Here is a 23062-nt window from a genome sequence, read left to right as displayed (position 1 = left end):
TGAGAATTTGTTGGGGTTGAATTTATTGAATAAATTGAATGCTGCGATTTATTGTTCTCCGAATGAAGTATATTTGACAATTTCACCACAACAAAATCCTGTTTCGCAATTTGTATCCATGCCATTACTAACTGAATGGAGTACATTCCCAGCAGGTCTATGGTCTGTGAATGATAATGATGTCGGTATTTTGCAAGTTGAACCTGTCCACATAACCTTGAAACCAGGGGTGACCTTGCTGCATATACCGCAGTATAACATTTCGGTCGAGGGTGAGCAGGCCTTGAAAAGCATTGTCTCGGATTTGGTACATAGAGGAGTGATTGAAGAAATTGCAGCGAGTGTGTGTAATAGTCTGATTCTTCCGGTATACAAGAAAGGGGGAAGTGCGATTTCATTCCATTTTATTATAGATTTGCGTGTGATTAACAAGATTGTTGCACCTCAATTCCCGATTGTCCCCGATGTTACTACAATTCTGACTATGATTCCAGCTACCGCTACGCACTTTAGTGTTGTAGATTTGAAAAATGCTTTCTCTTTAGCATTCCCGTGCATGCTAATAGCAGATATTTATTTGCGTTCACATTAGGTGGGCGCTCTTTCACATTTACACGAGTGCCACAAGGCTATACAGAAAGTCTGAGCATCTACAGCAGGGCCATGAAAGAACAGTTGGACACGTTAGAACTACCCTCCACATGCACATTATTACAGTACATTGATGACTTACTGATGGCTGCAGATTCAGACGACACTTGCAAGGAGGGCACTGTATTGTTTTTGACACACTTAGCAGAGCACGGCCATAAAGCATCACTTAAGAAATTCCAGTATTGTCGCCATGAGGTGGCCTATTTGGGTTACCTCCTGTCGAGAGAGGGCAGACGATTGATGCCAGAACGAATTCGGAGCACATCTGATATGTCTGTTCTAAATACGCAGAAACAGACCAGAGCTTTAATTGGCATGGCCTCATATTGTAGACAGTGGATCCCTAACTTTTCTTTGATGATTAAGCCTATGTTGGCATTGACGAATAAGGATATTCCTTCGCCCTTGCCATGGAACATGGACTGCCAGACAGCATTCGATTCGCTCAAAGCTGCATTGTGTTTAGCTCCAGTTTTGGGCACACCGAATTATGAAAAATGTTTTGTCCTGTACGTGCATGAAAGGGATGGTTGCGCTTTGGCTTTGTTGACACAAGACCATAGGGGGAAGAATAGAAAGTGCGGTTATTTCTCCTCCACACTGGATCCTGCAGCATGCGCTTTGCTGCGTTGTCTGAGAGCTGCTGCTGCTGTGTCAGTAAAGCAAAGTGAGGGGATGGTTCTGGGTCACTCAAACCGTCATGGTACCTCACTCAGACGTTCTGTTGAATAGAACGCAGGCACAACATCTCACGTCGGCCCGGCTAATAAGGTAAGAGCTGATGCTCTTTGCACTCGTAACCAAATTAAGAGATGTGGTGCTTTGAATCCGGCTGAATTGCTACTTTCTCCACAGGAGAAAAAACTGACATTGTATCACATGATTGCCTTTTTGTAACTGAACAAGATACTAAGGGAAGGGTTGACCTCACTGACACATCCTTGAGAGAACCAGATGGAGAGCTATTTTGTGATGGCTCGTGTTTCAAATTGCCAGACGGCACATCCACTGCTGCCTATGCAATCACCACCTTGACTACTATTGTAGAGAGCGAACAAATCCCACATAACTCGGCCCAAGCTGCAGAAATAATCGCCTTGACTAGAGCCTGTGAGATCTGTAGGTCTTAGTGTAAACCTATTCACCAATAGCCAATACGCATTCGGGGTAGTTCATAGCTTTGGACGTCTGTGGGCTGAGAGGGGTTTCTTGACATCACATGGGACGAAGATCCAGCATGGCACGTTGATAGTGCAGTTGTTGTCGGCACTTGTACTCCCAACCAAATTAGCAATAATGAAATGCGCTGCACACCAAAAAGTGACGGACGAAGTGGGAAAACAAAATGCTTTTACCGACTGAATTGCTAAGCAAACTGCAAATGACATACACTCTAAAATGTACATTTTAGATTCAGCAAGATGAGTCACTGATACTTGCGTGCAGGAGGAAGGGATTGGTAGCGTAAAAGAAATTCAGACAGAGGCTACTCCTGAAAGAAATCAAACAATGGTCAGAGCGTCCCACGGGATTAGATATTGAGGGTTGTTGGGTTGATCATGTCAAACAAAGATGGATGTTACCCAATGCATATGTTACCGCCATAGTCACCATGGCACATGGCCCGACACATATGTTCGAAAAAGATCTGTCAGCTTCTAGACCCTGTCTGGTATAATGAGAACATCCCAAAGGTTGCTGAGCGGCTTGTCCAAAACTGTATGGTCTGTCTGCAACATAGCACTGGGAAAGGGAACACCAACACCAAAGGGTAGTTTTGGTCCTTTTCCATGCCATTTGAAGTGATACACTTAGACTTCATTGAGATGGAGCGTTGCCAGAACTACAAATATGTCCTGGTGGTGCTTTTAGTAAATGGTTGAGGACTACCCACTGAAAGATTACGCTATGTCAACAGCCAAATCTATGTTGAAAGAGTATTTCCCCAGGTTTGGATTGCCAAGAGTAATTTGGTCTGACAATGGCATACATTTTGTTGCAGCAGTAATACTGCAAACATGCGCAGGTCTGCAAATTAACACATGTTTTCACTCAGCGAGGCACACTCAAGAGTGCCGGACTTGTGGAATGTCGCAAGGGAATTCTGAAAAATAAGCTAGCAAAGTTATGTGCCCACAGCAAATTGAAATGGCCAAATGCCTTGCCCTTCGCCTTACCCTCAATGCGGACAACGGCATAGTCAAGAACAGGTCTCTCCCCCTATGAAATCATCGTGGGGAGGCTAGCAAATGTGTGGAATGTAACTAGACCTGGGAAATTGAGCGAGATAGAATATCTACTGTTAGCCGATTACTGTTATCAATTGACCCAAAACTTGCATTTCATTCATCAGCAGGTACGAGAGGCTCTTGCAGCCAAATACGAAGGGCCAGATCATTGTCTGCAGCCTCACAAAGAACTTTGATCAAGGAAACTGCCTCGAACCTCGGTGGAAGGGCTCCTTCCAGGTCCTCCTGGCCACGCAGACTGCAGTGCATGTCGGAGGCCGAAAACATTTGATCCATGCCACGCATGTTAAACGGATCCCACTTCTTCTGCCCTATGACAAGTGGGGCGACAAAGACGTCGATGACGCCATCTCCCAGAATGCATCAGCAATGATAGACACACAGAATGCTAAGCCTGAGTTGAATCTACTTCCTGAGCCTGAAGAGCCTGGGGAGCTTGCAGCGCCATCTTTGCTGCCTTACGCATTTCCTGCATCATCTTCTGCCAGCGCTGTCTCCGCATCTGCACCTGTTCCCGGAGACCGCAGAATTTTGTTTCATGACCACTCTGCCTGGTGCAACCAGGTACAATCTGCGACCACGCGACAAGAGGAGCGCTACAAATTTGCAGTAGCCATTATCTTCAGTCCTGCCACTTGAAGGGCCGGGGTGAGGGGTTAGGGAAAGGGTGCGTATGAAGCCGAGATGAGGCACTGACACGTGCTTTCCCAGTGCTTTTTGTGAGGGAGCGGTCTTTGGTCCTTGTGGGGACAAGCAAGGTCATTGTTCAGACACCTCTGTGCTTTTCCTACGTTCTTTCTGAATCAATGGATTGGAGGACATTTGTGTTACGCTCACCTGGGTTCCACAGGGGCGCCGAACGGAGCTGGACTGCAGCGGTCTCCACCAATGTGACCCGTAGTGTAGTGATGAGTGACTGCACCTGCCCACTCAGTTTCATCTGTCTGGCACGTAGGAGGATTTTCCTAAAGTAGTAAAATGGTAATTAGCTGACCGTGGTAGAAGGGGTTAACTTTGTCTTTTCCGAAACCACCTTGTGTTCCCCTGATCATGTCTCACCTTATTGTTAGGAAGGATGGGCTCTCCATCCTGCGTCGGCGTGCAGGGGTGCGTAGAAACCAGTTAACTTCACTGGTCCGTAAGCTTATGGCAGAGTTTTCAGACAATGATGACTCTGAAGTAAGTTTAATGCCAATCCAAAGTATAATGCAAGTTTTAGAGTTCGATTGTCTTATAGTTCACTCTTGCTCCTTTATATATTTCTTCCCTTGCAGAATGTCCCAAGGTGAATGTTCCGTCTCCGAAAGGATTGAGGTAGCGCCAAGGCAAGAGTCAGTTTTGCACCAAGCACTAATCTTAGCAAGCGATATTGTTCATTAAGAGATTAACCAATTGTCCTCTCTATATTTTACAGGTGTGGCGCTTCTCCGGAATGAGGGACGTAGGATGATTACTAGCGACACCTCGAGCGTTAATGTACCAAGTAAGTATCTTGCGGTATGAATTTTAATGTCTTTTGCAGAGCGCAGCTCACCTGTTTTTCTTTCTTTTGCAGATGCAGATGCTCCGAGCGGCGATTTCAATAGAGTGCCTCGCGGGATCATGTGGATGAAAGGAGCCTTGGTGAGTATGCCGCGACGCTGCTGCTGACAGCGCAGCGCTGTAACAGATGTTTTCTTTTCCTCACAGGAGCGGCGACTCCCCGATGAAAGCGACGACTAATGGTGTGGCTCCTGTTCTAATCTGCTTTTTTTTTTCTCTTTCAGGTTCGGTTCATGGAGAACAAGACGGATGCAGCTGTAGACTGGATGCTGAGCTGCAGGTACGGTGAGCGTTACGCTGCAGAGATGCAGAATAACGCGAAGTGTGTGCTGATCTCCGGGCGTGGTTTAAATAGCCACCATAAAGTAGTTCCCGAGGTAAAATAGTTCCAGTACCAGACCCAAGAAAAATAGTCCCTGAAAGAAAGTAATCCCTTCAAGGCCTCACGGTGGCCTGTACATGATTTCTCTACAGGATGTCCTGCTTAGTTTTAAAAAGGCAATATGAGCCTGGCGCCAACGGCGCCAGGACTGAGTCCATAAAGCCCCTAGGCGGTCCCTTGAGCCTCCCCAAGTTCTCATGGGTGCCTGTACTCTGGGCAGATGGGTCTGCTCCTGATGTCTGGGGGCAGGCATCGTGACAATTTGTGTTAAGCCAGCCCCATCATCAGACTTCTGCTGGAAGCTCGAGAGAGGGCAGGGGTTGGCAAGGACAGACATGCTGCCCACAGACAAGAATAGCTGTGCGATCAGGTGCTGCCTACGGACAAACTGAAAAAGCTCGACAGCGAGGCTTTATAAACAGACGCTAAGAAACTTTTAGAGAACTATGCTTGTGTTTGGGTCTGCTCGTACCGGCAATGCTGATGACCAGTTTGATGAAGGTAGACATATACAGATGAAACAATGGTCCTTGAAGGCCAAATGTGTATCGGTCTCAATATCCACATGTATTGTAATATGTTTGATAATCCTGTTATGGTACTTGGAGCACTTATATCAGCTTGATGCTATATTACCGACTATGATCACTACTACAATGGTTACCCCACATGTCCTTTCTCATACTCTCCATCTTCAGGATGTTAAACAGAGGGGGTTATGATAACAACACCCTCTTGCTGATAATGAACGCTACACATGCCATCCTGAACAAAACAGACTGCTGGGTATCCTCACATCTGCCACACCATGGGGAAAGGGGGCTGGGTTGGTACATACATTCTCTCCCTCTGACTACTGCCTGTTAAGCCTCTCTTAGGGCGCTATTTTTCGGAAGATGGAAGGATAGTGCTACAGGGAACTTCGATGGTGCTAACATTAATGATTTCGAGAGACTTGTATTGACACCATTGGGTTGTTCAATATTTGCAGATAAAAGCAAACCAAACATTACATCTACCAGACCTGTCGATAGACTTTCCAGACCCTATCAATCTATGATCACTTTCAAGATGGCTCCCGGGGGCAACAGGGATGCCACACCACTGGCCTACACAATCAACCATAGCCCACACACTGTTCAATTTTGTATGCAAAGAAATGGCACTCGCCAAATGGGTACATTTGATAGCTGCGCAGACCATTGTACATAGGGGGTTCCGTTTATTTTGTATGCAGGGATGAGGCATACCCATGGTTATGCAGGGATTGGGGAGGGACCTGCTACTTGGGGATACTCTTGCCAGGAGTATATCTTGCAACGACTTCCAAAATTTCCGAACCACACCCCAGGCGACAGATGGTGATGCAACCTAGGAGATTTTTGGGGATGTGGCAAAATCTTTTGTACCCTTCTGGGGACAGGTAATCAACTCATACAACATTAGAAGATTAGCTAGCGTCTTGAAGAAAACAATTAACGAAACAACAGAAGTAATGTATAATATGACGTTAGAGCAAAAAGCAATCCGATAAGTGGGCCTTCAAAATAGGATGGTTTTTGACGTCATCCTGGCAGACGTGGTGGTGTATGCAAATTAGTGGGGTCTGCGTGCTGCGTTTACGTACCCGACACCTACCCCACAATATTCAAAGCAATAAAAAGGTTTCATCTACTAAGTACAGTAATTCATGTGCCCAAGGGTGATTGGAACATTGGTGGCTGGTTTTGGACATGCTAAGATCCTGGGGGTGGAAGATATTCTAATTTTTGCCCATAATACTCAGTATTGTACTATTCTGTTGCTGCGTGCAGTGTCTGCCCGCCATTTGCACCATGATAGGGGGTAGCTGTGCGCAGGCTGTCACCAAAATCAAGCTAAAACCCGAACTGTCCGAAATCACCAACAATGCAATGGTAGCAAAAGATGCCACGATTAAAGAATTCATGTCCATTGACATTTTCGATGAGACTGGTTCGGGTTGTTCCGAGGACAACAGCTCAGACACTTGGTCTGAGGAAGATGCAGTTTTTGGGCGATTCTCTTTGCTTAGGCCAAAAGGAGGATTTGTAAAAACATAAATGCAACTATGCCGTCTGATTATGTGCTGGCCTAAGCACAATCGTATCACTTTTGCATCACGAAACAATGTCGCAACATGTGAATCTGAAACCATTGCTCGAGAAGCCATTTTGTGTAAGGGTGCCATTTTCAGTTTTGTTCTGCTCTCTGCTATATATTATTCTGGTTTTCAGCTTGAGCACAGTAACTGAACACTGCTTGAACTTTGAATTGCTTACATAGTTAGGAATGCCAGGCTGCCACATGAATTTTTGTGTCTTATAGTGAGAGAACCTTGAAGCTGTACATAAGCACGAGTAATCAGCCTACCCAGGTGCAATCCTGTCGCGTTAAGCCATTATAGCAGACAGCTAAAAAGAATTATATATGGCTGTATGTGCTCCTCCACGGGAGTGGTTATTCATTTCTGCTTCAGAACTGTTGGACCTTAGCACAGAAAGATAACGTTAGCTGGTAAAGCAAGAAATGCCACCTCGTTATAGGGAACATGATATGCCTTTCTCCGTCCAGATGCACCCGGGTTCTCAGATAGTAAATTGTCTTGGTACTGGCAGCAAGAATGTATAATGTTTTATTATAATTAATTACGCAGTAACCCCTTGAACCCTAGCCTGATGACGTCTGAAAAAGGGGGCTGGGCAATGCCTTCTAATGCTGTGAAGTTTGCTATATATGTGTCTGTTGTACTGGTGCTTGCTCTCTCTCTTCTCACAGTGCTTGCTCTCTCTCTTCTCACGGTGTCCGCCTTACACATCGTGGGGTGCTGAGATCCATTTGATCAAATGCTGTTATTGAATAAATATATTTGACTTTGAATCCTCGTGGCTGGCGTGTCATTAGTATATGGTTGGATTCCTTAATTCCGGTCTTTGATCCGTCACAAAGAAGTATAAACAAAGTAGAGTGGCTCATGCTCTAAATTGGTGGAGCAGGTGGAGTAGCCACCCCTCAGATTCTTCCAGGCCGGTAAATGCTGTGGCCACATAACAGCAGCCAAATCCATAGTCCTGCCCCCTTCCAGAAACCACAATTATAAGATTGTGAGGATGAGAGTGTCAGAGACACAGGCACAGTCTGACACATTACTGATGCTTAGCTACTTGCTAGGTAACACAAGTGACTTGGGCCACCAGGTTAGCGGTCTGTGACCTATGTTAGCTGCCCCAGGGAACATATACAAACCCCAAGGGGTCAGGATAATATAGCGCTTATCTTAATAAACGACAGATGAACACAGCGCTCTTGAGCATTCACTCAGTTGCATGTATCACCTAAGTGGGATGTAAACACTACTTGTTTTACATTTTTAGCATACTGTTTATGCTACTTTTTCATACAAGCCTGTAACCTTTTCAAGGCCAACACTTGCAAGGGTTTTGCATAAACACCCTATTTCTAAGATGTATGATTCGACTCCAAGGTCTCATTATTGCACTTTACCCCAGTGTTCACTGGCCCATGGACAGTGCTCTAGTGCATAAAAAACATGGTATAGAATCTTGACTAAATAACAGAAATAGGATTTTGGGTGGAATCAGCACAAAGAGCAACCTTGAGGTCTAGTGACACTCCAATCCTAAATGGAGTCAGTCTTAGTTCTCATCCCAAATTCACAGCTATCTCGGTCCTAGGTCACCTGTACCTCCAAGTGCATTTGTCCAGAGCTGGGCTTTAAATGCTCAGGTTTAGCCTAATGACACTGTTTCTCTCTCAGTGGGGGCAGAATCTAATAATGGAGTTATGCGTGACAACTGCAATACATGGGTGCAATAGCCAGCCACCAGGTTCAAAGAAGTGTTTTGAGTAGAGCTCACCATCTGAGCCTCCACTGGATTACAGACAATTCTTCCACGTACAACAGGTTTGAACGAAATATACCTCTTCTCTCTGAGCTCCAGATTGGCACAGCTACCAGGAGATTCAAAAAGATCTTAGACAAAAGGGAAAGCAGGTCCTAATCTAATCCTTCAGAAGCTAACATTGGTAAAGCCAATAGGTCTGGCTTTGTGAACATAAATGGTACGATTTACTTCTAAGCCCAGACACGATAAAAAAATCACAGACAAAGTCAATAGATTTGCAATGGTTTGTTGCATTTATATTTATAGGCATGAAGTTGTGTCAGCGCCATAAATAACTGGCCCAGCCCAAAGAAGATGCAAGCTGAAGTGTTGAGTTATTGACTATTATTACATAAGGGTTAGCCTCTGTTGGCTGTTTAAATACTTCTGACATTCTATATTGGAAGCAGAAGCATGACTGCTCCATCTGACAGATTGTTACTGAAACCCATAACATTTTTTAAAAATGTGTGCCATCTGTGATGGCATCACTAATAATTTTGAAATACTCCTTCAAACCCCAATTACTCATGGCTGTAAACACCCTCACAAAACGTAACTATCACTTTATTACAGGGCCATAAAATATGACAGTCCCTCTTCGAAATGCAATTACAGACATGCATGATATTAAAAAACATCCATATGAGAGGATGTTTGCATGATAATTACTGTTCGCATAAAGAAGAGGATAATGTGCTCTATCAAGAGCTAATACCAGTGTACCAGCCATGCCGATGTGAAGAGGGCATTAACCTTTATACAAACATGCTAGTACTATCTGATGTAAGGAATATATGCAGGTCATATTCCCATTTCGGTCTCAGAAGCATTTGCGCAGCATTCACGCCATACGATTAATCACCGGGCTAACTGAAGCAGCTGCCTTTGTCAATAACAGCAGGTTTAATGCTAAATAACAGCTTTGGTTTCATGCATACCTCGAAACCTCCAATCAGGCAAGGGCTCCAGAGCAGAAAAGTAAAAAGGAAAAATGACATCCATGGTGATTCTAAGACTTCTAGTCCTACTCTCCATCCTTCCCAACTAGATGAGTAAACCTGCACTGCCACCTTAACCCAGAAAATTGTTTTTTCCCCCAAACAACGCTGTCACCACTGCACGCATTGCGTGAGTGTTGTGTCTTTTTCTTCTGAGTGCAATTGTCACATTCCCTTTACTGAACGGAGTGCCCGTGTCTCTGTGAAGGCTGCATTATATTGAAATATTTTCTTGCAATTTGTTAATTACTGTGAATAGCTAGATTTGACTTGCAAACTTTACTTATTACTTCAAGCATTCTACTTGCATTTCAAGCATATTTGTAAACGCTGCTCTGTGCTAGTGCTCTTTGCCACCAGTAGTTTCTCAGAACTACATTACCTAGATCACCTGCGGCCCTATAGCTCTGTTGGTGGCGCGTCAGCGCCGGCGTGTGAGAGGCCCGTTTTCGTCAGTTCTCGTCTGGGCTTGTCAGGCTAGCAGTCTCGAGTTCTTAGTTAAGAAACCTTGAAACACTTGTGTATAGGCACGTTATAAATGCCATATCATTCCATATTATATCACTCCCATCTTTCATTATTAATCCACGTTGAAATGTACTGTAAGATGCCCGAAGATATTAAGTTGTCAAAAAGAGACCCGATACTGGATAAATACATTCAATTTGCCTTATCTCCAAGCGTGGGCTTGGACACCAATCTAAACCTCGGAATGTTTCCAACTATGCCTCACCTTCACAGGAGACTTCGGCCATCGTGTCTCATCCTCATGACTCTAGTAGAACCATGAGCCACATTGAGGTTACCCAATGCAATTCGGCTCCGCCCTCTGTCGTGCCCCCATCTGACTGTACGCATGACATTATTCCTGATTTGCTTCAAAGTGACCTGGTGCCTGCACTTCATGAGGATGCCGTCTCTCCCCCAACGTCCCCAGATGACAAGAATTTCAAGCCAGGGACTTCCCTCTGTAAATATAAAAATGACATTTACTGTCTACACGGTGCACCTCTGTCCAATAGGAGCCCCCCATCGACTAGTGCTGGCTCCATCGCCCTCATGGTTCATCACTGTTAAGAACTCCAAAACTCAACTACTCAGGTCCCCTAGGAGGCTGTGAACTATTGTGTTCCGGGTCCTGTACCAGCAACAACCTGTGCACCCCTGCTATTGAGACTTCTGGGCTACAGCTTTACATCAATACCCTCCCCCCTCACTGCTACAACTGCGTTTAGGATTATCACCCTCTCTGAAGAATGGCTTTGAAAAGTACTGGGATGGTAGCAGACTTCATTCTGGAGCATAGACATCTGTGCCATCACAGGGTCCTGGCTGCATGCCGCAGCTGGGCCAGCCATTACACTGGCCCTGCCCCAGGGCTACAACATTTTAAGAGCAGACCATATTTTGGAAAGTGAAAAGGAGTGGCCCTTATTTTCCACTCCACCATTAACATCTGTCAAGTTAACAACATTAGTATTCCCGATTGTAAAACTCTGTTAGCGAAAGTGTTGATTGATAATAACTCTATGCTCAATATCTTTGTGATTTATCACCCGCCGAATAATATGTCTGAGTTCTTAACACAATTTTTGTGATCTTATCTCCTCCTCCCTTAAACCTCATATTCAGGTCTCCCATGATAACCATTTTAGATTGAGTAGTGATGTGTCTCTGGCGAAAAATGTTCAATCCAACGTAGAGGGCCTTAACTGTATACAACATATTAAACTACGCATACTGCAGGAAGGATCCTGGATTGTGTAGCGTCACATGGGGTAGTGAAAGTCAATGATGAAGTAAATTCTTGTCTCTGGTCTAATTCATTACCTCATACAATTCCAGTTACCCTGGAGCATGTCGCCCAAGAAAATGAGAGACCCGCCATCTAAGATGTCTTGTCGGAATTTGCGTAAACTCTCCTCGTCCTCTATGCTACCTTTCTTTGTCCCCGTTCTGGATTATCTTACTATGATTCAGTCACTAAATTGGCCATAGTTTATGACAATAAGATGCCCATAGCCGTCAACAGCCTTGCCCCACTGAAAAAAAGACTTGTGAAAATGCAACCATCGACAACATGGTACCCCCTCTGAAATTCATAAAGTGTCTGAAAGAATGGCGTTACGTAGATGGAGGAAAACTATCTACGGAAGAGAAAAACTATTAATGGGCAGTTAAGGCATACACAACTGCCATCTGCACTGCACAAAACCTCTCCTACGACAAAATAATTAAGGGGCAGCTTTTAATACGAAGGAACTGTTAAAGATCTTGAGATAGTTGGAGGATCCCTGTCACCCCGTATCCACGACCACAAAAAATACCAATTGGTGCTCTCCAATCCAGAATTTGATGATGCACAAAATTGAGAAAATCAAGGGCGACATCACGAGTAATCCAAGTATCCTTAAAGACAGTCTCCCTACTTGCAGGAACCGAAGACTGGTCACCCCTCCTCCTCAGTTTAAGTTCTCAGAGGTGGTTGAAGCAGATATTTTGGAAACCCTTGGAAGAATTAAGCCAACAAACTGCAGGGGTGATAGCTGCCTGGCTTCCATTGTTAAATCATGTGCAGTGATACTCGCCCCTCTTATCACTACATTTGAAAACGCCTCCTTCCTAGAGAGCCATGTGCCAACAGATATTAAACAAGCTTGGATGTTTCCCCCTCTCAAAAAACCTCTGCTGGACCCTAACCTGGCTGAAAGCAATCACCCTATTACAAAACCATTTTCTACCGAAGATTCTGGATAAGGTCGCGCATCGCCAAATCGAAGACTTCGCAAGTCTTCACAACATCTTACACCCAAAGCAGTCAGGCTTTAGGAGAGCTCACAGTACTGAATCAACACTTCTGTATCTTAAGACAATTTCTTGCAGTACTGTGACAAAGGTAAAACTGCTCTCCTGATGCTTTTGTACCTCACCGCAGCTTTCGTTCTAGTGGACCATACTATTCTGGTTGCTAGACTACAATACTATGCCTTCTTTTCTTGTGAAGCCTCTAGTTGGGTTCACTCCTTTCGGTCAAACCGGACAGCTAGAGTCCATCATGAGGATGCTGTGGCTGAGGACTACGTGCTTTCCCGCAGTGTCCCACAGGGGTCTTGTGTGACCCCTACTCTGTTTAATATTTTTACTCTTCCTCTCTGAAATGCTAGACTCAGAGGGCATAATGTATGCAAACTATGTTGACGAGCCACAGTGCCTCATTCCTCTCACTGGGAATCATATCGTGGATACTGCGACAAACACTGTCTATAACCATATCCACGTGTGGATGCTGCACAATAGTTTGGCAGTCAACAGCGCCAAAACCGAGATTATGATCATCGGCATTGCACCCAAATAGTGTAAGTTGGACTCTACCTATCGAGCTCAGTATGAAAACGCACATCAGCAGTCTTGTATCCTGCACATACCATTATATCACGCTCTTGGCTCAACTCAGACCATTCCTTGATTCATCCTGTTGTGCCACTCTGGCCCTTGCCGTCATTGGAGCCCGCCTAGATTATTGCTCCAGTCTTCAGCAGGGCGTGGGCAGTGGTAAACTAAATCGTCTTCAGGTCATTCAAAAGAATGCAGTTCGGGTGGTTATGGGGCTTCATAAAACTCATGTCTCAGTGGCAAGGAGATCCTTACACTGGCTACCAATCAGAAAAAGTATTACATTTCGGACCTTGTGCATCTCTCATGCCGGCCTTTATAGGAAAAGCCCAGCCTATCTCTCAAATCGGTTGTCCTGGCTCCCAACCAGGCAAACACTGAGGTTGAACAACTCTTCTCGGCTACAAAGTCCAACGGCCAAACTGTCCCTTGTATCAGAAGGGTGTTTCTCCTTGGCAGCCCAAGCCTTTCAAACGCTCTGTCCCATGACCTGAGATCCTGCCCCTCCCTAGAAACCTTTAAACGTAGGTTGAAGACTATTCTCTTTGAATAATTGTCTGTCCTGCTGAATTTGTGGCCTAGCTTTCCGACCCCACTTTGTTTCTTTGATTGATTGTTTATTTGTATAGTGCCTAAACACAATGCGTTTCAAAGCACTTCACACAGGGAGGGAACATGGGAGAATACAGTTACATTCTTACAAGTCCTTGAAACAGTTCAGAATGTGAAACAACTATCTTAATCAGCCAGGCGACATTTCAAATAGTGCAAGGAACTGTAATTCCCTAGAGGGGTGCATTTACTCTGGTGTGAGCGTGATCAGGGGTATCTCAATAAATTTAAAGGGTGTCCCTGTAAGTTGGCTTGGCGAACGCGGATGGATTTGTATGGATGCCATAGGATGGGATTGAACCCATGTCTTTGTTTGACATGCTGAAAAGCTTCATTACAAATCAATCAATAATTCCACTTAGCCCTGATTTGAAAAAGACGACTGTGATCGTCGAAACACATGTCATCAAAAGGGCACTTATTTACTATAAATTTACATTTCAAAAAACCAAATGTTGACTAAAGTTTAGTCTTTTTATTAAATAATGGGCGCATGAATGATACTAACTCCCTTGTTACCCTTGTTCATAAAACGGAGTAGAGGAACCACTTTTTCTTCGATGTTACAAAATTCATGCGACCAACATAGAAATCTTTCCTTTATGGACAAAAGGGCGCAGAGGTCTATCTGAATAAATGTCCGTTGTTTAAAAGGTTCCTCAACTGAAGGACATTTCAAATAGTGCAAGTGCAAGGAACTATAATTCCCTAGAGGGGTGCATTTACTCTGGTGTGAGCGTGATCAGGGGTATCTCAATATATTTAAAGGGTGCCCCTGTAAGTTGGCGTTCACTTTCAACAGCAACAGCGGTAGTGCCGGAACAAGAGGAGGGGAGGGATAAGGAGGAGGAGAGGACAGGTGGATGAGAAAGACAGGCGGCTACAATCACTATGCCTATGCTTTTGTACATGTCTCAGCGCTTCTATGCCTGTGGGCTCTGTTAAAGCGCTTTATAAATATATTAAATAAAAATACATTAAATATGTAGAACTGGAACTGCACCATGGAGCCCAGCCTATCAGAACACATGCTTCACCAACTGGCCTTTCCAGGTTTCAACAGGTCTCCCAAACCTGAATGTTGTACCACAGTAGAGGCTGGGAGGGGATGACCGGGTGTGTGCTGTGCAGGAGAGAGAGCAAGAACCAAGAGTACCAGAATTACCATGAAGTTCATTTTCTTTTGTATTCTGATGTCCAGACTTGCTCATATTCCCAAAAGGTCAGTAAACCGATTGTACAGAGCCAAGGATGTTGGGTTAAGTAGACAGCAGATGCCTTGCCAGAGTTTAAGAGAACATGTTCTGGAATAGTTCCTAACCAAATAAATGTCATAACATATCTGCAAGATACCTCAAGAGAATTATGCTTAAAAAAGACATAAGTGGACAAGTGACTATCCTTCAGATGTCTACATGGGAACATGCTTTCAGAAGGCCAACACTGCTGCCTTAGCCCTGGTGGAACAAGCATGAAGCCTCTGAAGGATATTTACATTTGTAGTGCCCCAACACTTTGAAACACATGAAACAATCTATTTTTATTTTATTACATTTGTTACACGCCCAGACCCTTCGGTATCACGGCGAGGTTGCAGAACGATAATTCACATATTACACAAGATTATTTCACATATTGCACAATGCAGACATTCAAGAAACATAATTACATTCTATTACACAAAGATGACCGGTACATATTGAATAGAGCATATTTACACCCACTCAAGACTGTTATCCTTTATTCTAGTGAAAAAGCCATGTTTTGAGTGATTTTTTGAATCCTGAGAAGTAGTACTCTTCTTTGATACTATTGGGAAGGGAGCTCCAATATTTGCCGGCTAAGTATTGGCAGCTGCTAACCCCTGCTTTAGTAGTCTTGTAACGGGTATCTCTAGAAGTCTGTGGTTGTTGGACCTTATGAATACTTTTTTTTGAAGAGCTATATTTAAATACTTAGGAGCTGTGTCCTGTTGGCATTTATAGGTTATACACAGTTTTAAAGATGATTCTTTCTACAACAGGTAGCCAGATCTTTCCTGATTTCTGGAAGAGCTCTTTCCACCTGGCTAGTCTGTTCTTCAGAGACCTTGAAGAAAGGGCGTCATACGCAGTACAAGCTTGCCAGCCATGGTCTGGGCTAAGGCAATGTAGGCAGAGGGCGTGGGAGTCTGAAGTTGGAAAGAGCCTGTCGCAGGATGGACACCTGATGAACCCTGTCGACATGCGCCGGGGAGGAGCGTGGCGCCTGAGGACTGAGTACCTGATGATAAAAAAAAGACAGAAGAAGTATCCGCGCATGGAGTATATGGCCGAAGCCAAACCCAGGAGCGTTGGTGAATTCGGCCCGTTCCCGTCGAAAAGGAAAAGGGGACTGAGGTGTGGCGCTGGAGGGCAGAGTCAGGGCAGCGCATGCTCCCAGTGCTGCACCCCCGCGCGCCTCTAAATTTAAAAGGGAAGAAGGTTTTTCTGGTGAAAAAGGTTCCGTCTCTCGTCTCTTGGAAGGGACACCGGTGCAGTATGGAGGAAAGGAGAAGGGACGTAAGAGTAATTAGTTATTACTTAGGATATGCTATATATCCAGCGCTCTGAGGGAGGGCCCCTCAGAGCTCTGTGTGTTGCCTTAGTAGATGTGTTCTGCTGTATTTCCCTGCTTATCCGGTGCCCACTCTGTATGCTGTGTATTTGTTATCTAATAGAAGAAGCTGGGTTTCCCCATCAGCCTGTGTCTCCTGAGGCCGGCCAAGGGGGCTCTTGTTAAGGTGCCCAATCTTGGCCACCACACTACCGAATGAAGAGAGCGAGTTCCATAGAGTTTACCTTGGCAATGACAAGAGGTTGAATGTGAAGGGGTACTTTACTTTTATATGACGTGGCATGGGAAGGTGCCCTTAGGCACACACATTACTGGTATTGGCTGTGAAACGGTTGGAACTTGTATGAATGAAGTAGTAATCTGTGATCTTGAACCACAGTGGCGGTTGATAAAGTAGAGCATACTGCACGCCACTATAATTTCACAGCACACACATCTGCAATTGAAATAGAAGATTTACCTGCGTAAGAGGATGATGCTTTTCCACAACAACAGAGCTCATTGGCGGTGAAACCCCTATTGAAGTTATGTTGCTTCCAATTCTACAAGTCTTTTGTGTCAAATCAGGGCGTCCTGTGATGCGGGCAGTTATTGTTTTTCCCGCTTTCTGCTGAGCCGATGTTACAATTCTCATCACAGGCTAAAATCAAACATAGATATGAACAAATTCATGATTTACTAATGAGTATATTTACATTGAGTTACTTGCCTCACTACAGTATAATTTCTAGGATAAGCAACGCAACATTAATGTGAACAAAAAAGGAAAAATGTCAATGCATGTACCTGGGCATCAAGCATGACAATAACTTCAAAAGTAATATCAACCCTGAAAGCGTGACTGAAACATTCAAGTACACATCTTACACAGTAGTATTCAATGTATTGCCAAACATTTTGAACTAAGTTCTAAGAACATATTACAGGTGGGGCAAACTGGGCACATTTGTGCTTAAAAGACAAATTCCCATCAGGTTGCTGGCACAAGCGGTCGGTTGATTTTCAGCAATGTGCAAGGATAGCCCAGTCCAGGTCTGCACACTTATCACAGCTCCCTTCAGGACATAGGTGGCTCCACGTTATAGAAGGGTGTTAGAATGGCTGCTGCAGGTGTGTTTGTCAAAAGATCAACAGTTTGAATCTGGGAGTTTCTGGACAGTTTATTTTATCATTCAGGCTTTTCATTATTCAAAGGTTATTATTTTTATGCTCAGAGTTTGTATAGCATGTTTTTCAGGTGGGCAGGGACATGACGATATTGTCAGGAGACGTTCAGGAATGCACTTTGCGCGGCATCAGAGTGTATTCTCAACGAAACACATGGGTGTTCAGTATGTGGCGTCCATGTTGTGGGGCTACAAGAAAGCAAAATCAAGAATTGTATTAATGACACTAAGTGTAGATTTGGTTTATTAGCAAAGGGCAATGAGCTTCCTTGACCTCAGCCAGTTTCAAGTATTGCACTGAGGTGACAGGAGTGAAAACGGAGCAGCTGTCTGTTTTAAAATGTGCCACTGCTACTCATTGCTGGGCATTTTAGTCAATAAGTGAAACACTGATAATGTCATGTGCTGAAGCCTCAGCCAGAGGGGGCCTTATAATTATCCTAAATTGTTCAGATGTTTGGAGGAAATTTGAAGGTAAAAAGGGGGTTTAACAGATATGATCTATACATTCACTTTGCCCGGGACTAGATCTCCGGCTTGCCAAGCGAAAAGGATATAGATGTCTCACTGACCCAATTAAAAAGATTGGGGAGGAAAATCCCACTGGCTAACGAATTCTGCAGGAATCTTTGGAAACTTATTTCAATCAACCTAAAGAGATGCAGGTTGTTTACGTTACATTTATTTATTATTTGTATAGCACTACATAACATGACCAGAGGCATCAGGGCGCTAACAAGCACAAACAAATAGACATAACAGACATATACCAAGGAAAATGACCCATTCATAATGGAGGAAAAAAGAATAAATGGAGTGGAAAAGAACCTCAAAAGCAGAACAGAAAGAGAGCACTCCAATCGCAGTGGCGGACTTGAGAAACAATCATACAGAAGCGCAGGTGAGGTGTTGGTGGATGGGTTAAAATGGCTGTCCTAGCATATTCTGCTCTGTTTTCTCTGGGTTCAGAGAAGCAAAAGGATTGCGCTGCAGGTTGTTTAGAGATAGGAATCAGAAAAGGGTGGCATGTCATTTGATATTAAAAGGTTAATCAATAGAGGATCACAATCAGCTGTGAACAAGATTATATAGTGACATGCTAATTCAAAGGTGTGAGCGAAATAAAAGCAGAATTGTTCGTGTTCATATTGCATGGTAAATGGATATTATTTGAAGGGTGTAATTTACTGTTACCACCTACACCCCTTTTTGTACACAGACTTCCCACATACACCCAGAAAATCTCAGACATGGGTGGAGGCATTGTATTAAGTTATAACCCCGTTTGTAATTATCCTGTAGTAGTAGAGGAGATAACCCTACAAATTAAACTTAATGTAAACACCCCTAGTAAAACACAGGCACTTTCACATCAACTAGCAGTAACCATCAAATATTACTCAGTAAATGGAAAACAATGTAGAACATGCAATACTAAAGGAAATCTAAAAGGTTATATTTCAACATTTCCAACCCAGACAGAATAAAAAAATAAACATTTACAGATCACTGAGAAATATAAGAAATGGTAGGCTCAATATATGCATATGTTAATTGAACTATATAAACGTACTCTTCCCTAAAAAATGAGTTAATCTTAAAGAGTTAAGGGAGTAGTTCACTCAAAAGTTATATTGTTTAAAAAGATGGGCCATATTCAAATATATATATATATATAAAAAATATTTTTAAATTAAGTTCCTATGTAAAATGTTAAGGAAATGAGGCTCAGACGTTTTAAGCACTAGGGGGTATCCATTTTGGGAAATGAATGAGCCTCCTGTGCTTATGTTAAGCTCTGCTCTCACGGCAATAATAAAGCAAAAGCCTCCTACTGGGAGCTTTTGCTGATTACAGCCGGAGAGCAGAGAATTCTGTCAGCCCCTGCCCTGTGCTCCAGAGTACTTTTTGTTCTTCTTTTGCCTGCTTACCCGGGCTCCTCCGGCCCGGGGAAGCCTTGGAGACTTAAAGCGAAAGCACCAGCAATCATAAATACAACTTTGTTGTATTTATAATTGCTGCGCATTTAGTTTCCCTTCTCCCAGGCTTCCCTGGGCCGGGGAGCCTGAGAGACTGGAAACAAAACCATCTGCAATTAGAAGTATAACGCTGTTATATTTATAATTGCCGTACCATTCATTTTTAGTCTCCCGGGTTGCCCTTTGCCGGGGAGCCCGGGAGATTTAAAACAGAAGTCACTACAATTATGAATACTTCGACAGACACCGGCTGAGTACTCATAATTGCAGCGACTTTTGTTTTTAGTTTACCGTGCTCGGGAAACTTGAAAACAGAGTCACAGCAATTATGAAAACGGACAGCGGCCGGCAAAGTATTTATATTTTCTGTGCCTTTCATTTTAAGTTCTTTGCTTCCCTGGTCTTGGGGAGCACAGAAAATGTCAAATGAAAGTCAAGGCAATTACTGTGGCGGTCTCCTCTCTTCATTTTAAGCTCTGTTCTCTGGCGGCAGTAAGCAATAGCACCCAGTAGGGGGCGTTTGCTTGATTAGTGCCGCGAGAGCAGAGCTTAACATGAACAGAGGAGGCTGGTTGTTTTCACAAAATGGATGCTCCCATTTAAAAACATTGAGCCTCATTTCCTCCCAAATAATTGCGGAAGGCTGTCAAGATGTTTCCCTGCCTAACTGCCGTGTTAGCTTAAGCATACATTATTGCCAGAAACAGGTTTCTTGTTTCACAAGGTAATCTTGCTGAACGGTTGTAGGATAAGGAACTATTGCGCAGACCGCATGCTATTTTGAACTGTAAAGAATGAATCATGTATCACTAATGTATACTGCTGATGTGCGATATATTTCCATACAAAAGTCGTTGCCACAAGGAATGTTCATGCCAACGTAGCAAGATAAGACAAATATGCAATGTCTACAACTTTGCACGCAGTGTCTGGAAATCAAGGTATAAATATGAGAGTCTGTGCATTGAGGAAAAGAGATTTATGAAGGCTTGCCCATCGTACCTCTCCCATTTAAGTGAAATTATTTTATTTTGTAGTATGCAACTTTTGCCTCTGTTGGACTTTCATCAATGTGTTTTCCTCCATCCTTTCCAGACGGGGTAGAACCTAGAGTGGATTTGTAATTCGCTTACAAATTATGCGACTCTGGTGGGACTTAGTCGCAGACGTTTCCAGCTGGACATTGCACCACGGTTGATAAGGAGCAGTTGACGGCTGACTATCGTGGAGGGCACTGCACAAGAGGACCTGGTTTCCTGCAGCCACGATTCAGGCCAGACCCGCCAGACTTAACACGCAGGCCCGTCGGGACCGAAGTCGCCTGTTTCAGAATCAGCACAAAGTTCGCCCTGCGAGGCTCCAACATAGTGTGTTGATTGTGATGCATCTGGAAAATCCGGTGAGTGTGAGTCTGATTATTGATTAATTGGTTATGAAGTAGTTATTACAACATCTCTGGGATAGGTACTGCCCTTAAGTACATCCTGAGCACGTTTGTGATCACAAGCAATTACGAGACATTATGGGAAGTGCATGTACCAAGGTCAATTGTTGTGGCTTGAATTGTTACTCCAGAAAGCGTTTGAATACATTGGAGCAGGATGTAACGTGACCGTCCAGAAGGCACACCAGGTTGGGAATTGATGATTAAGAAGGGACTGAGCATAGTCCTGTTTTAACGTGAATGGCACAAGTATACAGCCAACAACTCTGACCTCCAATTTCCTTTACATGGTTTCTTTGATATGCAGAAAATAGGGTACCTTAGAGAAATATTATCAGCTAAAGGTGAGAAACTGTTAGGACCACTACAGTGGGAGATCAATAGGCAATGGGAAGATTATGCCAGGCAGAAATCAATGAGAAGCACAGTTAAAGAACAAAATGCCTCAATCAGAAAAAGAAAGATAGAGCGTATGAGCTCCAGAAATATAAAGAAGGATGGAGCAGGATGGTCATGAATGTTTAATACAGGCAGTGGGAGCATATATATCTAAGCCCTGTACTAATGCCAAAGCACCCATTACGCACACTGATGAAGAGACTGACCCCTTACTGGTACGCCTCCTCACCAAACGACCTGCCCCGCCTCCCTATAATCAACCAGAATTATGTGAAGAATCTAAAAAAAAAAGAGAAAAAAGAAAAAAAAAAAACCTCGGCCTACCAGACATCCCTAGGTGCCAGACTCGCAGCGTAACTGCTTGCCAAATGGACAAAGCTACATGTTTTGCAAAAGCTTGGATAGAAAAAGGGGAAGAAGGGATTCAGATAGCTAGGGGTAGCGCGCATCAATTATAAGAACCTGTGGCAAATGGGATTGTGCAATACTTATGTACCAGAGTATGGTTAGCCTATAGAGAGGTTAACGGTAATCAGGAAGGGAAAAAGGTAGTATATGGTCTTCCAGAGTGCTACAATGAAATAGATAAAAATAGCCAAAAAGGGGTTATTCCTACAGATCATTGCTCAGATATCATTTCGATACTATTGTGGTGGCTTGTTGACCTTCCCTCACCCCACTCTGCATCACACCACCTTCCAATGAGAGAAATGCCAGGATTTGATAGTAGTAACCCCACACATGTGCATGTACCCTAGAACCGCATGAATTATTGTCCTTTACTAAAGATTTTTCAGATATTAGAGAGAATCCAGAACAGTGGTACAGCCAGACAAACCACATCTTAAAAACCGGCCCCGTAACACCAAGTGAAATGGACTAGCTGTTTTTGGGCATATTACCCCCAGACATCCATAGACAGTGCAGAAAACAGGACAGCGAAAAACCACCCATTGTTTGGGCTGAATTAGAACTGGAGAAGGTAACAAAATTCAGAGATGAGCAGGGTTGCTTAGCCAAATCCATCCTTGCCTTGCCAGAGCACATAATTAGGAGAATAGAACAGATAGTACCCAGAAAGCAAATGAATTGGGACAAGTTAACCTCCTGTAGGCAGGAGGAAGGGGACTCATGAGAAATATTTCCAAAGAAAGGAGCAGGCTTTCAGCTTCTTCAGCGGGATGGAATTTTTGTTGGTCTGAAAGAACCTGCTTCATCAATGTTAAAATACACCTTCAAGGACAATGTAAAACACAATATTCTGTGTACTATGGGACCAAAAAGTAAGACTGTACCACTCCAAAATAGTAAACATACATACAAGATATATGATACTAAGTGTAGGAGGGCATGTAATGCTTGATATGTCATTTATTGTGCTGTACCAAGACCTAGCACCAGTTTACCAGACATACTCATTCAAAGAGTGCATCAACATTCATATAAACATGTCAGATATAACTGCTCTAAGGAAGACCTAATAGGGCAAAGGACAAATGCCAATTTATTGCTCAAACAGTTGAGCCGCATTCATGCCTTACCATCTATCGACATGACAACTGAAGCAGCTGCTCTACTCAGTCCTTGCCAACAAATGCTACACTTAATAACAAGCTTAGGTTCTGTTGAAAAAGTGTCAAAATACCAAACACAGACCCACAGGGGATAGATTTTTCAGCATAACCGAACACAATTATCAGATTACAGCACATTGCTTGCTTTG

General features: G+C 43.6%; 1 protein-coding gene across 8 annotated transcripts in view; it reads right to left on the bottom strand.

The window, feature by feature from the left end:
• Nucleotides 1-23062, bottom strand: part of POC5 (POC5 centriolar protein) — a 544028-nt gene that overhangs the window by 15460 nt on the left and 505506 nt on the right. For all 8 annotated transcript variants that reach the window (XM_069627457.1, XM_069627460.1, XM_069627454.1 and 5 more), the window contains one exon: nt 16812-16991. In XM_069627457.1, coding sequence (XP_069483558.1) covers nt 16812-16991 — 180 coding nt within the window. The remainder of the gene's footprint in view (nt 1-16811; nt 16992-23062) is intronic.

The sequence above is a fragment of the Ambystoma mexicanum genome, chromosome 6p (genome assembly GCF_040938575.1).
Source record: "Ambystoma mexicanum isolate Mex_15411 chromosome 6p, UKY_AmexF1_1, whole genome shotgun sequence".
NCBI lineage: Eukaryota > Metazoa > Chordata > Amphibia > Caudata > Ambystomatidae > Ambystoma > Ambystoma mexicanum.
Note: the sequence above shows the minus strand (reverse complement) of the source record. Positions and strands in the feature narration are given on the sequence as shown.